This window comes from Aquarana catesbeiana, linkage group LG01 (assembly GCF_042186555.1).
Source record: "Aquarana catesbeiana isolate 2022-GZ linkage group LG01, ASM4218655v1, whole genome shotgun sequence".
In the NCBI taxonomy this organism is placed as follows: Eukaryota; Metazoa; Chordata; class Amphibia; order Anura; family Ranidae; genus Aquarana; species Aquarana catesbeiana.
This window is the reverse complement of record NC_133324.1, coordinates 317,806,435-317,823,250: the sequence shown is the minus strand read 5'-3', so window position 1 is coordinate 317,823,250 and position 16,816 is coordinate 317,806,435. Positions and strand designations below refer to the sequence as shown.

The following is a 16,816-nucleotide window of genomic DNA, read 5'->3' as shown; positions in this document are numbered from 1 at the left end:
ATTGCTTCCTATCCCTTCATATCATGGCCACCCTTAAAATTTTAACTTGGAACGTTCGTGGCCTTGGTGAGAGGGCCAAACGAACTGCGGTATTGTCGCACCCTAAATCCCTGCGAGCAGATATTTCTATCCTGGTTGAAACCCACCTTACAGGTCAGAAACAACTCTGCCTTATAAAACCATGGGTAGGCTGGTTATACCAGGCTCCACACACATCCACTTCCCGCGGGATTGCAATCCCAATTGCCAAAACAGTGCAGTTCCAGCTACATACCTTGCAATCGGACCCTCAGGGCCGGACGTTATTCTTGCATGCTACGGTTGGGGGCCTAGAGATCCTTCTCTTGGCCTTTTACATCCCCCCCCCCCGTTTCAATTTGCCATGTTACAGCAGGGAGTTGCTTTTATGTCTCATTACCCCACTGTGCCGGCAGTCTGGGCGGGGGACTTTAACACTAATATAAACCCGCATCTAGATAGACTAAGTCCTTCCCCTTTCCCCCCATCAACACCCAACAGCACTAGATTTGGCAAATTCCTCACAGAATTTGCCCTCATTGACACCTGGAGACACAAGCATCCGTCTAAACCAGGTTTCTCCTGTTTCACGCCCGCACGCTCGTCTATGTCCCGTATAGACTTTATTCTTCTAACCCCCCCCTACTTCCACACCTTTTGGACGTGGGCCTTGATGCCAGAGTGCTCTCTGATCACTCCCCATATTGGATCAAACTTAGATTGCCATCCCCCCCCACTGCAGGGCTGTGGAGGCTGAACCTGTTTTGGCTTACCATTCTCCCTGACCTGGATGGTATCCAGTGTGAATGGGGACAATACTTTCGCATCAACAATGGAACTGCATGGGTTGGCTCCATATGGGAAGCTTTCAAGGCACACGTCCGTATGATCCTATCCGCACGTATTAATCGCCATAAGGCTACCTCCAAACAGTTGCTCCGCCAAGCAGAGGACCATCTAATCACACTAGAACAAGCCTTCCAAGACAACCCTACTGCTGCCAATGCCTCTCTTGTACAAATGCATTCTAGGCTTACGAATCACTTACACTTTGAAAGGGCCAAACAAGGTATCTTCTTCACCAAACAGCGTGTCTTCAAACATGGCGAACGAGCTGGTAAGCTCCTCGCATATATGGCCCACCTAGATCACAAGCCACCTGTAGTGATTTCTCTCCAGTCACCCTCTGGGATCGAAATATCAGACCCTGATCAGGTGGCTGAAAAGTTCAGGTCTTTTTACTCTGCTCTCTACTCTTCTACCTCCCAACACTCCCAGACAGAACTTTCAGACTTTTTACAGGATATAGATTTCCCTACACTGACATCTCCACAGATAGCCCAACTAGAAGCACCAATTACTACGGAATGCATTTCAGAAGCTATTTCTTTACTCCCCACATCCAAAACACCCGGCTGATTGTTTTACAAACAATTCAGTGAGATCCTAATTCCCAAGCTTTCCAAACTATATGCCCATATATTCGACACAAACACCCTCCCAACTTCCATGGGCGAAGCCCTCATTGTCCTTATACCCAAACCGGGTAAAGACCCACTCCTCCCTGAGTCATACAGACCCATTTCCCTTTTACAACTAGACGTTAAGATACTGGCAAAAATCTTGGCTGTGCGTCTTAACAAAGTAATATCCAGCCTAATACACCCCGATCAGACCGGCTTTATGCCAAATAAAAATACAGCCTTCAATCTGAGGCGGCTTCACACTAACCTTTAAGCTCAACACACAGATATATGCACTAGAGTAGTGGTCAGCCTAGACGCTGCTAAAGCGTTCGACTCAGTAGAGTGGAACTATTTATGGGAACGCCTCAAAAGATTTGGCTTTGGACCAAAATTTATAAAATGGCTCCAACTCCTATATCAGACCCCCACGGCGCGCATACAAGTAAATGGTAGGATCTCCCCCTCTTTTTCACTCTCTCGCGGTACGCGTCAGGGCTGCCCAATTTCACCCATGCTCTATGCCCTCGCTGTGGAGCCCCTTGCGATAGCTCTTCAATGTCAACCAGGCATCAGGGGCCTTCGCTGCGGTCAGATGACGGAGGTAATAAGCCTATACGCCGACGACATGCTCCTTTACCTTTCCGACTCAGGCCCCTCACTCCAGACCGCTCTTCGTATCATCACAGAGTTCGGGGCGTTTTCAGGGCTCCAGATAAACTGGACTAAATCTCAAATTCTCCCACTCGATATGGGCGCCCCTACGGCAGACCAAGCTACCCTCCCTTTGGTAAGGGCAAGTACTATTAAATATTTGGGTATCCATATCTCCCGATATCGTTCTGATTTTATCACTCTCAACATTGAACCACTGTTTAACATACTTAAAACCAAAACACAAGTATGGTCCAGACTCCCTCTTGGGGTCATGGGTCGTATTAGTCTAGTGAAAATGGTCCTCCTTCCCAAGCTGCTATATATCTTTTGGCAGGCCCCAATATCCCTTCCTCTGCGTATTTTTAAATCGATGGAATCCATCCTTAACTCCTTTATATGGGGCTCATCCCGCCATAAATTATCCATGAAGGTTCTAAAATGCCCGACTGAGCTGGGAGGCACAGCGCTTCCTGACTTATACACGTACTATATAGCATCCCAACTATCTCACTTCTTCCACTTCAATCACGCTGACAGAACACGCTACTCTCACATGGTCTGCTCACAATTTCACAGCCAAGTAACCCACCCCTTTCAGATCCTATTCTGTGTACCCCGGGGACTGTCACATGGTAGCGGCAAGAGGCACATGCTATCACACCACAGTAAAATATGGAAAACAGCCATGCGACTGGGCCAAGCACCCTCTCCCCACTCCCAAACTCCCTTATGGGATAACCCCGCTCTGCCTGAACTTGCCACAGTCCCTGATTACAGCCTATGGATTGCCAAAGGTGTTATCTATCTGTCACAGGTTGTGGCCAACGGGTCGGTTAAACCATTTCAAACACTTAAAGAAAGCTTTGATTTGCCAAATCACATGTTTTTTCGCTACCTCCAGCTGCAGCACGCACTAAATACACAGCTTGGGAGCCCTGTCCCCTTCCTTGAGGTCCCACTATTGGTGGACATAGTCCTGGGAGACGACCCCAAGAAATTGATCTCCCAAATATACATATACCTTATGCGGCCGGCGGCCGACACCATCACGCAGCAACTGAGGTTGCGTTGGGAGTCGGACCTTGGCGTTCTGACGGACGAGGACTGGGAGGAGGCCCTCAACAACTGTAAAACTGTCTCCCCAAAACTCTCTGACCGCTTGTCCCATCTATACGTCCTTCACAGATCATACCTGACCCCGGCTCGCATATCCAAATATATACGCGACCATGATTCCAACTGCCCAGACTGTGGTCACCATGCGGCCTCTTTCTTTCACTTACTGTGGGCTTGTCCCTCCATACAGGGGTTTTGGTCACAGGTGGTGAAGTTCCTGCACGACCGCATGGGCTCTCCGCTGTCCCTCTGCCCCTGTCAGTGTGTGTTGGGTCTCCTTTCACTCCCAGAGAGTGAGAAATACCTAAACACTTTCCTACAGAAGACACTGTTTCTTGCCAGGCTAATGATTGCTAGAACATGGCTGAGGGGCACCCCTCCCACACTGCGGAAATGGATCAGAGCAGTTAACATAACTCTTCCCTACAAAAAGGTGCTGTACATTCACAGGGGTTGCCCCGACAAATACTACAAAATCTGGGACAGATGGCTCGAAGATACCTCCACTTGTGACGCAGGAATTTAAATTAATGTTTTATTTAGAATTTCTTTTTCCTCTTTTTATATATATGTGCGTGGGGGGGGAGAGGGATTGCGGTATGCTCTTATGACTCCAAAATTGAATTTCTCCTCTTTCCCCTTCTCATGTTCAAAATCCAACTACTTATTATGCCCCTGTGTATATAAATGCCTTCTGTTTAACTCCTAAAGCCAACATACTGTAGATGTCAGCTGTACAAAGCTATAACTGTATCATTACTCATGTATGTCAAATGGATTAATCCGCAAATGTAGTGCATGTTGCACTGATTACCCGTGTGTTTATAAATTTTCTTTTATGCTAAATAAAAGTTAACTTTGATTTAAAACTGAAGTGTATGGTGTGAATATAGATTTCCTTTAAACGTTATTAAAGTCATTGGAAATAACATTTCTGTCTATCTTTACAATCTTTTCACACTGTTATCCTACCTTGTAAAGCAAAATCCATAATGCTGGGGTCAAGTGAGTCCACCTCTGTGTTCACGTCTGAGGTAAAGCCGAGGAAGTCAGATGAACCTCTGCCTATTATGTGCTGGTGCAGTGGGCTATGTGTCATCTGTGGTAGCATGTGGAGTGGAGGACTTTGGGCTGGAGCAGGAGAACTTGATGCTATTCTTGCCTGAGTCTGAATTTGATGATGTAAAGGTATGGACTGTAAGGATAATGTCATGACTGGCTGGGGTTGTAACTGAGTAATAGGCACTCTTCCAGGAATGCTCCCAACATTTGTCATTGTTGGTGTTTCTGAGGCTGTCAGCTTAGATGGAGCTTTGCAGTTTTCAGGTCTGTCCATAATCAGTTTATCCAGTTCATCTACAAATAAGGGAAAACTTTGTTGTCAGGGTACATAGGCAAACTTTAAAACAAACGAATTTGTACTTTTTAGTAGACTGATTGCAAACAAAAACAGCTTTTGTTTTCTACTGAGAGTCTGGCACATGGGATATATATTGAATAATCCCTCTCTTTATAAGAACAAACATGCACATTTGCGCAAAGCGAACATGCATGTTTGCAAATAGATCCTTTGGCATCACACTATAATGCTGTTCACTATTATACTGTATTTAAAGCTCAATTGAACATTCTTATATCTTTTTTTATTTTTATCTGCTAAGTGTTTCAGCGAGAGTTAAAACCTGTGCTAGTGTGCTTACAGAAATATGAAGGTCACAAAAGCCCAACTCTTTGACCCCCCCCCCCAAACACTGCCCCAAGGGAGTAGAGCCATGTTGATTAGAGCAGTGTTCAGGGGGTGTGTTGGACCACAGGAGAACCTGTATGTGACAGCTACAGTCCTGCGGACACTTGTTATTTTTTTTAACTCTTGCTGCAGAACTTAGCTGATAAAAAAAATGAAAGGGGCATATTTATTACTGTATATACAGATTGACTGCATTACACTAATACATTAAAAGAATTCAGTAAACCAATTCTATCCAATTGACCTGCTTTGTAAGTTCTCACCTGGGTTAGCCATACTCCTACGAATTGCTGGCAGATCTTTCCTCTTCCACTTCTGCATCTCCTCTTCCATTTTGTCAATTTTAGCTGGATTTAATGCCCAGAGGCATCCCTTGCGGGAGGATCCACTCAGCTTGTTCTCCACCTTTTCAAAGCATTTGTTAAGGGACAGATTGTGCCGAACTGAGTTTTTCCAGCCGTCTGGGGCTGTCTGAAATGAGGTACAATAGATAGTTGTTAAAACTGTGACTTACTTATTCATTGCAAATAGCAACATTCAAAAAAGTTAAATCATATACCAACCAAGAACAGGAATTTAAACTAAAGCCTCTACCACCTACTTAGTGTTGCTAATAACCTATTTAAATGAAATACTGTAATGTCTGTCTTTGAAAAACTGATTGGTTGTTATGCAGAGAACAAGTATTTTTCAGACCCATTAATTCATACTTGTGTTGGATTTACATATTGAAATAAAATTCCAGTTTTTAATGAAAAAGATACTTATGTGAACACTTTCATTATACCATTTTTAATTTAATACAAGTAACAAAAATTAAATTGATAAAATAGTGTGATTTTTGTAAAAATGGGACATTATGCTAAATTCAAATAAATGCTGTCTGACAAAATCACGAAAATAAATATCTTCGGTTTTAACAATGACAGGAGGCCTTAAAGTGAATTTAAACCCTTACATATACCCAGTGAAGTGCATCACCCAGATAGCGTTTTTTAGAGCCAACGGTTGGCTTTTTAGTGATAACAACCAATGCGGCTAAAAAGCGACTAGGCTGTTATCCTAAGGAGCGGGAGGGAACTCCCCCTCCTGCCTCTTTCGGCGGCTCTCCCGCCCCACTGGGAGGCTCGAGCAGCCAGCTGACATGTCCGATGGCTGGCCGAAGACCCGAATGAAGCCAGAATCGGCTCTGATCGGGTCTCCTATCTAGTAACCCGGAAGTGATATCATGACATCACTTCCGGTTTATTTGGCTGCCAATGAAGTTGATTTTTAAAAATCCCTAGTATTCCAAAACGCTGATTTTGGTGTTTTGAATACTTTTAAGTGCAAAGGAGGGATTTGGGGTCCCCAGATCCCTCCATAAAGTATATGTCACTGACTATTACTGTCACAAGGGATGTTTACATTCCTTGTGATAGCAATAAAAATGATCAGAATTTTATTTTAAAAAAACAGTGTAAAAATTAAAAAATTTAATAAAAAAAAAAAAAATTAAAGCACCCCGTCTAACTATGCTTGGGCGCAGAAGGGAACGCATATGTAAGTCGGGCCCACAAATGTAAACGGCGTTCAAACCACATATGTGAGGTATTGCCACGATTGTTAGAGTGAGAGCAATATTTCTAGCACTAGACCTCCTCTGTAACTCTAAACTGGTAACCAGTAGAAATGTTTAAACCGTTGCCCATGGAGATTTTTAAGTACCGTAGTTTGCCGCCATTCCACGAGTGTGCGCAATTTCAAAGCATGACATGTTAGGTATCTATTTACTCGGCGTAACATCATCTTTCATATTATACAAAAAAATTTGGCTAACTTTACTGTTTTGGTTTTTTTTTTGATTCTTGAAAGTATCTTTTTTCCCAAAAAATTGCGCTTGAAAGACCACTGCGCAAATACCGTGTGACATAAAAAATTTGCAACGATCGCCATTTTATTCTCTAGGATCTCTGCTAAAAAATGTATATGTTTGGGGGTTCTAGGTAATTTTCTAGCAATAAATACAGATTTTAACTTGTAAGCAACAAATTCGGAAATAGGCTTAGGCCGGGTTCACACCCATGCGAATTAGATGCGGGTTTCCCCGCATCTAATTTGCATAGCAGGAGAATGTGACTGGCTCCCTATGGAGCCAGTTCACATATCTCCGTTGCGACTGCGGAGCGCACTGCACAGAAACGCTGTGCATCTTTGGCTCCGTTTCAGGGCCAAATTCAGGCATAGAATCGGCCCTGAAACAGGGAACAGGGACGCACAGCGCTCCTGTGCGATCTGCAGCGGGTTCCAGTGTGAACCGAGCCTGAGGCATAAAAGCGTTAAACAACAGACTGATTAGAAAACATGAACAAACTTCTGAAACCACTGTTAGACAGCTAGACTGCCATACCTTAAAATATGGAAAGTGTTCCTTCATGAAACTGTAGATTTCACTCACAGGCAGGCTGCCAGTTTTGCTGTTTTTTAAGGCCATTGCAATAAGGCAACTGTTACGTAAAAGCAATAAGAAGCAATAAGAAAACACATCAATGGCGTACAAACTTATGACAATGCATAATAACCTTCAATGAGAAATTCACTTACCTGTATGAATAGATAGGCTTTGGGTAGTTTTTAGGGTGCAGATCTTGTGTAGCATGAGCTGTCAGGCGTGCCTGAGCATACGGCTGTGGCCTGTAGGAGCTATTAAACATTGTCCCAGGAGAACACTAGGACAAAAATGGCAAAAATTTTATACAATAAGTTAGCTTTTGACGAATATACATTTTATACTACTGATATATTAAAGTCCTTTATAAAATAAAGTATGTAGTTTATAACCTAAATAATATATTAATGAAACTTGGTGAGCAAAGCCACCTATAAATCTGCTAGGATTGGCATGTGCTGTCATTCCCTTAAATATTCCCTTTAATGCACAATGATGCATCAGAAAACAAACGTGAACCCTTTTTACCCAAAAGCATTTCAACACACTGCACGGATGTGAACTAGCACTATTAAAAATAATAGAATACAAAAAGCGTTTCATGCCCTAACTTGCATTAAAACTCATAGATGTGAACGGGCTCTTTTAGAAAAGGTATTAACTACATGCCAGCTGGGCAGACAGGAAATATTTAGCCAGTTCTGATCTGTGCTGAAATAAGTCAAGACTGCAATGTGTACGCTATAGGTGAAGTGGGGTCTTTCACAGGGTCTGGAAGTTCATTAAATGGTAGCTGGCAGGACTGGAATATTGGGGCTGCCATTGCTGTTTTATTTTTGGGTGTGCAAACCTCAGGGCTGTCATCCTGATTCATGCTTCACTTCTTGGTGAGTTAAAGCGGGGTTCCACTCAAATTTTTAACTTAATCTTAACTCCTTCAATTAATTGCATAGATGTTCAAATGCTGCACGGAAAAATTTTTTATCGCTGTAATTACCTTTATATTGTACTTTATTGTGGCACTTCCTGTCTCTCCTCCCATGGGAGTAGGCGTGTTTATTGCCTTTCCCCGGCGCCGCACTGTCTCCTGGGAGCTTAGTGTCAGGCTTCCCAAGATTCAGTGCGGGAACAATGATCATGCTTGTGAACAAGCTGTGAATGAACAGCATTCACCGCATCCAGGAAATCAATGCTTGTGGGCTTCACATGCCCACAAGCAAGATGGAAACAGCCAGCATCACATTTTTAAAGTTATTCTTCAGTACAAAAACAGACAGAGGTGGAAATATTACACCCAAACTGTGAGTATTATTTTGGGATTAGCAAAGTGTCTCAATGACCTAAAAAAAAAAAAAAAAAAAGATTGGTCGCCGGACTCCCACTTTAATGACCTAGATCAAACATGCATATCAGGTGTTGGGACACCTGATCAACATATGCTAATTCTGGGTCAGTAATTCCTTAAGGCTACTTTCACACTGGGGCGTCGGCGGTAAAGCGCCACTATTTTTAGCGGCGCTTTACCGTAATTTTTGCAGAGGTTTTCAGCCGCTAGCAGGGCGCTTTTAACCCCCGCTAGCGGCCGAAAAAGCGTTAAAACTGCCCGCTAATGCCAGCGCTGCCCATTGATTTCAATGGGCAGGGGCGCTTTAGGAGTGGTGTATACACCGCTACTACAGCGCTGCAAAGATGCGGCTTGCAGGACTTTTTTTGGTGTCTTGCCAGTGCACCACTCCAGTGTGAAAGCACTCTGGCTTTCACACTGAAGTGAGAGGAGAGGCGCTTTACAAGCGCTATTTTTAACGATATAGCGCCTGTAAAGCGCCTCAGTGTGAAAGCAGCCTAAGTGTAATGAAGCACAGATAAAGATGACAGTGCAAGACTATACACCAGGGGTCTCCAAACTTTCAAAACAATGGCCCAGTTTACTGTCCTTTAGACTTCAAGGGGGCCGGGCTGTGGCCAGTGTGAGTAGAAAATGCCCTGGGAGTAAATGCCATTGGCATTAGTGGGAGGAATGGTGCCCCATTGCTGGTGTCAGTGGGGGGAAACGTGCCTTGTATCAGAGGCAGGAATAGTACCTATAGTGCCGAATATAGGCAAGCAAAGGGCCGCATCTGGCCCCCGGGCCACAATTTGGAGACCACTGCTACACACCTTCAAAAGCATCAGCGAGAGCTTCCACATTATAGTCCTGACAGATTCTGTTTAATGGGCAATCATAAATTATTACAAATAAAACAACTCACCTGCTGAGGAGCCTGAGACAGTGCATAGATTTGTTGAGAATGGGGCTGATACAGAGGCTGTTGGGATTGAATACCAGGAGACAGATGTCCACTCAAATTGAATTGGCTCATCTAATGAAGAATAAAATATAAATAACTGTGTATATACAAATCAAATTTGCTATGATGCAGTTGCAACATATTACCACTTACACTGGATCCATGTGAACTCATGGTATTAAGACCAAGAATGCTTTGCTGCAAGCTGACAGGTATATGAATCATTTGTCCGGGCACTGTGCTGGCCAGCTGACCTACGTATAAGAAAAAAGCAACAGGTCACATAACAGGCATCATTTAACACAGCTGGATCAGATTTTACTAGTGTGACACTTCATATACCTGATTGCTGTATGACCGAGTTCTGTGAAGGATGACTGTACTCCATCCTGTTACCAGTCATCTGCTGTAACCTGGGTACATCCACAGAAGTCAGCCATGACAAAGACTGTAAGTCGTTAGGAAGGTCATCATTTCGCATTTGTGAAGCGTCTGAAGCTGTAAGTCTTGAGAATAAAAGGGAAATAAAAATATTTGAAATGAAACCAATCCATGTTTAGAAAAAAAAAAAAATATATATATATATGTATATATACAGTGCCTTGAGAAAAAAAAGTGGCACATAATTGTGAAGTGGAAGGAAAATGATAAATGGTTTTCAACATTTTTTACAAATAGATATGTGAAAAGTGTGGCGTGCATTTGTATTCAGCCCCCCTGAGTCAATAATTTGTAGAACCACATTTCTCTGCAATTACAGCTGCAAGTCTTTTTTGGGGATGTCTCTACCAGCTTTGCACATCTAGAGTGAAATGTTTGCCCATTCTTCTTTGCAAAATAGCTCAAGCTCTGTCAGATTGGATGGAGAGCGTCTGTGAACAGGAATTTTCAAGTCTTGCCACAGATTCTCAATTGGATTTAGGTCTGGGCTTTGACTGGGCCATTCTAATACATGAATATGCTTTTATTTAAACCATTCCATTGTAGCTCTGGCTGTATGTTTAGGGTCGTTGTCCTGCTGGAAGGTGAACCTCTGCCCCAGTCTCAAGTCTTTTGCAGACTCTAACAGGTTTTCTTCTAAGACTGCCCTGTATTTGGCTCCATCCATCTTCCCAGTGGCGGAACTTTCAGGGTCGCAGCAGTCACACTTGCGACTGGGCCCTGGTGTTCTGCCACTGTGGGGGGGGGGCCCAAGACCTGGCACCTCCCCCTGCACCTCTGGCTGTCAATTTAGAATGCAGTGGGGGGAGATGGGAGGCGGCGATCGGCAGCTCTATAGTGCCCATGAGCCGTGGGATCTCCCTGGGTCTTGTAGTTCTCTTCCCGACTGTATACAGTGGAGAGGGGAGGGGCCTCTGATCCGGGCATGTATCTGCATCACTCAGTTTACAAGTGAGTCGGCTCTGCTTCTACACTCTTGCTGATACCTGGTCGGGTCAGAGGCCCCTCCCCTCTCCACTGTATACAGTCGGGAAGAGAACTACAAGCCCCAGGGAGATCCCACGACTCACAAGCACCACAGAGCTGCCAATCGCTGCCTCCCACCTCCCCCCATGTGGGGGGGTTCCCAAAGATGAGCTGGGGGTTGAAGGTGCACAGCGGAGACCAGCCAGGTACAGGGGAACCTCTGGAAGGGGGGGGCAGCTGTCTGGGGACCCTGATGTAAGAGGGGGGCTCTCTGGGGACCCTGATGTAAGGAAGGCCTCTCTGGGGACCCTAAAGTAAGGGGGGCTCTCTGGGGACCCTGATGTAAGGGGGCCCTCTGGGGACCCTGATGTAAGGGGGGATCCGCACTCAGATATGTAACAATATTTGGTAAATATCAACTCTCACCAGCTTCCCTGTCCCTGCTGAAGAAAAGCATCTCCACAACATGATGCTTCCACCAACATGTTTCATGGTGGAGATGATATGTTCATGGTGATGTGCAGTGTTAGTTTTCCACCACACATAGCATTTTGCTTTTAGGCCAAAAAGTTCAATTTTGCTCTCATTTGACCAGAGCACCTTCTTCCATGTTTACTGTGTCCCCCACATGGCTTCTCGCAAATGGGACTTCTTATGGCTTTCTTTCAACAATGGCTTTTGTCTTGCCACTCTTCCATAAAAGCCAGATTTGTAGAGAGCATGAATAATAGTTGTCCTGTGGACAGATTCTCCCACCTGAGCTGTGGATCTCTGCAGCTCCTCCAGAGTTACCATGGGCCTCTTGGCTGCTTCTCTGATTAATGCTCTCCTTGCCCGGCCTTTTGATTTAGGTGGACGACCATGTCTTGGTAGGTTTGCAGTTGTGCCATACTCTTTCCATTTTCAGATGATGGATTGAACAGTGCTCCGTGAAACGTTCAAAGCTTGGGATATTTTTTTATAACCTAACTCTGCATTAAACTTTATCCCTGACCTGTCTGGTGTGTTCCCTGGCCTTCATGATGCTGTTTCTTCACTAAGATTCTCTAAAAAACTTCTGAGGGCTTCACAGAACAGCTGCGTTTATACTGAGATTAAATTACACACAGGTGTACTCTATTTACCAATTAGGTGACTTCTGAAAGCAATTGGTTCCACTAGATTTTAGTTAGGGGTATCAGAGTAAAGGGGGCTGAAGACAAATGCACGCCACACTTTTCACATATTTATTTGTAAAAAATGTTGAAAACCATTTATCATTTTCCTTCCACTCCACAATTATGTGCCACTTTGTGTTTGGTCTATCACATAAAATTCCAAAAAATACATTTACATTTCTGGTTGTAACCTGATAAAATGTGGAAAATTTCGAGGGGTATGAATACTTTTTCAAGGCACTGTACATCAGACTACCTCTAATCCTTCACGTTTACATCCAAAATAAAAACAGAAAAAGGATGTATGAAGGGATATGAATACTTCTTCAAGGCCCTGTGTGTGTATATATATATATATATATATATATATATATATATATATATATATATATATATATATATATAATATATCTATCTGAGAATGTCAAGTAGTCATTTGCTTGTCATATATCACAAGCATATTTTTATTAATATTTCACAATACTAGTGGGTTATTTTGTTCACCGTCTCTTGGAAACTGCTTCAACCTGATCTAAAAACTAAAGTTCAAGATCCCTGCTGCTGTGGCTTTCTATTCTCTCAGCTCAATTTTACATGGAAGGTTACACAAGGCAGGGCTCTCTGTCCTATTTCTTCTTCTTTTTGCTATATAACCGTGCTATACATATTTAAATGATTTTCTGTATGTGTATTAATTAGCCTCTTTTCTACTACCAGAATGGCTGTTGCTCTATAATTGCATCAATATACTGTTGATCTCTGTTAATAATAATTGTCTTGAGAATGCATCAACAGTGTATTGTTTCAAACAGTATAAGGAAACATGGAACACAATCCTCATTTACAATCTATAGTTTAGATTTTTTTTTTTTGTGTTCTTTTAGCATTACACTTTCAATACAAATGATTGATAAACAGATGTTAATGTGAGTTATAGAACATGACTGGACAAATTTTATAGTATACGGATTCATCATAAATCAATAAAACACACCTGAGCATTTTTACATGATCAATTTTACAGGTATTTGCTATGAAGCATTGAATTCTGGTCTATAGCTGTCTTTAATTCAAATGTGAGTCATTAAAACATACAGAATTACATTGTTAAAAAGAGCATATAGCTATTCAATCAGAATAGTAATGTATTGAGCTAAAACACATCTTCTACCCTCTCCCTGCCTCCTCCAGGTCATGTAGTGCCAGCCTGAAGATTTTAGATTGGATTGTGATCAGTCATCAGGGAAAGTGGTTTTGTAGCATGAGTGTTCTCTGTTCCAGGACATAATATCCCTTTGCAATTTTGCAGTATAAAAAGGCTGTAGTGTGAGCGAGAGGACACGGCTGACCTTTATTCCTGCTCTCTCATTGGCTGAATCATAAACAAACTAGATCAAACAACATCATTTGAAAGCTGGGCAGGCCTGGCTGCTTTGCAACAGTTGGTTCTGTTATTGAATGATTGCCCATTGTGTCCACAAACGGCTAGAGCCGACTGACACGTGTCTCTATTGTTTTGTTTTTAGGTTAATTGTTTCTCTTTTTCATCATCCTCCCCCTCTTCTTTACCCCTCTCTACAGACCCTGCATTAATCTAGCTGAATGACAGCAGACAAGTAACGCACAAAAACGTGCCATCTGCCACCCGCCTGGTGCCTACTGGCCTGAAAGAGGGAGCTCGTGATTTTTCTTATTTTGAATCGAAAGGTCGGATGAGTGGTGTGAAGAGTCAAAACCCTGTGCGAATACCTCCTGTCATGTGGCAAACCTCCTTCCAGGCCTGTAAAGCACTATCAAACATTGTGTTAACATATAACAGGGCAATGCTCACTATAGAGCTCACAGGATCACAAAATGTTACTTAATAAAGCTGCTTTTTTTCACTACCGCTGCTATAATCTCATTATACCAATATGCTGCTCATATCAGCTGGGTTGCAGGTTTGGTTAACCATTCAGTCATTCTGTAATGCTCAACTGATGATAAGAATTGTATTGTTTGTATTTGTTACATACTCTCTATAGGGAAAAGTGACACGTATATCAGGAGAAGCCAGGGGACAGTGTATTGTTCAATAGATCCTACAGCTTTTCTATGCTGGGGCATATATCTATACTGACTCAACTCAACATTTAGAATAATAAATAAATGTACAAATTGAAGTAACCATCAGCAACCAATTAGAATTACAAGTTTACTAATCTGAGTTTATTAAATAAAATCTGGTTAGTTGCTATGGGCTTACATTTCATTGCTGGTAACATTCTGGTAGGTTATTTGATTCCCATCTAAACTGGCTCTAGTATGTGTATGTAAGTATGTATGTGATATAGGGACCTTAGATTGTAGGATCCTTGAGAGCAGGGGCTGATGTGAAAGTACAGTATGTAAAGCACGGTGTAAATTTTCAGTGCTATAGAACATACATGTGCAAATCAAATATAGCAATGTACTGGCTTCCCTCACTGAGATCTAGCTAGGGTACAATAAGGGTTCTGAGGCGATTCCCACACTTATATTATTTTTTGCTGGCAGCTAGAAACTCATCAGTTAAATACAGGTAGGGGTCTACTAGCAGTTTTTGTAGCTAAATAGCCAGTTAACAAATAACCCAGTTCTAGAAATACAACCAAATGTAAGCATTTATACAAAATAATCAGGCCATTTAGGGGACGTAGAGGCTTACAGTTGGTTCCAGAAATTTACCCAGGGTGCTGCTGCCAACAATCATGTGATTATCTTTTCCTAAAGAAATTGGAATACCGTATATACTCGACTATAAGCCGACCCGAATATAAGCCGAAGCACCTAATTTTACCACAAAAAACTGAGAAAACTTATTGACTCGAGTATAAGCCTAGGGTGAGAAATGCGCTGTAAGTGGAAAAGAGGGTCAACAATGCCCATTTGCATGCCTCACTGTCCCCATTTGCAGCCATAGGTCCCCCGAACTTCAAACTCGGTAGTTAAGGGTTCCTAGATGCCCCCTAGCTGCAGCCAAAATTTGGGGTCTCTGGACCGAAAGGGTCCCGAAATGACATTGCTGCAGATGGACACAGTTGCTCGACTTTGGGGCCCCATATCTTGGGGCCACTTGGTGCTAGGAACCCCAAATTTGGTGTGAAAACCCAGTGTAACTGGCTCTATAACATATCCAAAGCTGGGGTTCCTAGCACCAAGTGGCCCAGAGATACGGGGCCCCAAAATCAGTTCGGAAAATGTCAAGCACTTTTCTGCAGCAGAAAATGACATTTTCCAAACCGACTTTGGGGCCCCATATCTCAGGGCCACTTGGTGCTAGGAACCTCAGCTTTGGATATGTGGGTTTGCACACCAAATTTGGGGTTCCTAGCACCAAGTGGTCCAGAGATATGGGGCCCCAAAGTCGGTTCGGAAAATATCATTCTTTGCACCAGAAAAGTGCTTGACTCGAGTATAAGCCGAGGGGGGCATTTTCAGCACAAAAAAATGTGCTGAAAACCTCGGCTTATACTCGAGTATATACGGTAATTATTTTAGCCCCCCGTTCACACCGTTGTGACTTGTCATGTGATTTGACAGATCAAATTTAACAAGTTGCATGACAAGTCACACCCTATTTCTGGCTATGGAACCATTCAAAAAGGTGCGACTCCGTCTTGCATCAACTTTGAAAAGGCTCTTGCACTATTTTTGGCGATTACATTTGCAAATTGCATTCACATCTGTGCATGAAATTGCACAGATATAGGCAAGCCGCACATGAAATCGCATTGACCAGCAGGCTTTGAAATTGCGCTAAAGTGCGATTTCAAAACCGCATTCGGTGTGAACCGGGGGTTACTGTGCATGAGTCAGTAATCTAACTGGGAGAAGTCACAATGGCTTCAAAGATTCTTTAGGCACTTTCGCACTGGGGCGGGGCGTTGGCAGTAAAGCGCCGCTATTTTTAGTGGCGCTTTACCATAATTTTAGCGTGCTTTTCGGCCAATAGCGGGGCACTTTTAACCCCCGCTAGCGGCCGATGAAGGGGTTAATAGCGCCCGCAAAGCGCTGCTGCCGAATCGCTTTGCAGGCACTTCAGCGGCGCTGCCCATCGCTTTGCAGGCACTTCGGTGGCGCTGCCTAGTGTAAACACCGCTCCTAAAGCGTCCCAAAGATGCTGCTTGCAGGACTTTTTTAACGTCCCGCAAGCGCACCGCTTGGGCTTTCACACTGGTGTGACAGGAGAGGCGCTTGTAAAGCGCTATTTTTAGCGCTTAAATGCCTGTAAAGTGCCTCAGTTTGAAAGTAGCCTTAGGGCTACCTTATAGGGCAAGAACAAGTTATTTGGACTGTCAGAAGCAATAATTACCAAACATGTGGAATTATTGCCCCTAGTTTGATCTGTTATGCTTCTTATCTCTATATGAACTAGTCATATTCTACAGCTTCTGAAATGTGCCACTTTACTTTCACTATACTACTAAAATGAAGTCCAGTAATATAACAATCACATTTATTATTTTCACATAGATCCAATATGAGATATATATTTATATAATATATATCCTAAC

The 16,816-nt window shown here is 43.1% G+C and overlaps 1 protein-coding gene across 2 annotated transcripts in view; it reads right to left on the bottom strand.

The window, feature by feature from the left end:
- FOXN4 (forkhead box N4) overlaps positions 1 to 16,816 on the bottom strand; it is a 50,507-nt gene that overhangs the window by 9,849 nt on the left and 23,842 nt on the right. For both annotated transcript variants that reach the window (XM_073629807.1, XM_073629817.1), the window contains exons 3-9: positions 10,060 to 10,223; positions 9,871 to 9,971; positions 9,679 to 9,789; positions 7,585 to 7,709; positions 7,391 to 7,487; positions 5,265 to 5,472; positions 4,227 to 4,610 (exon numbers count right to left, since the gene is read on the bottom strand). In XM_073629807.1, the coding sequence (XP_073485908.1) occupies positions 4,227 to 4,610; positions 5,265 to 5,472; positions 7,391 to 7,487; positions 7,585 to 7,709; positions 9,679 to 9,789; positions 9,871 to 9,971; positions 10,060 to 10,223 (1,190 nt within the window). The remainder of the gene's footprint in view (positions 1 to 4,226; positions 4,611 to 5,264; positions 5,473 to 7,390; positions 7,488 to 7,584; positions 7,710 to 9,678; positions 9,790 to 9,870; positions 9,972 to 10,059; positions 10,224 to 16,816) is intronic.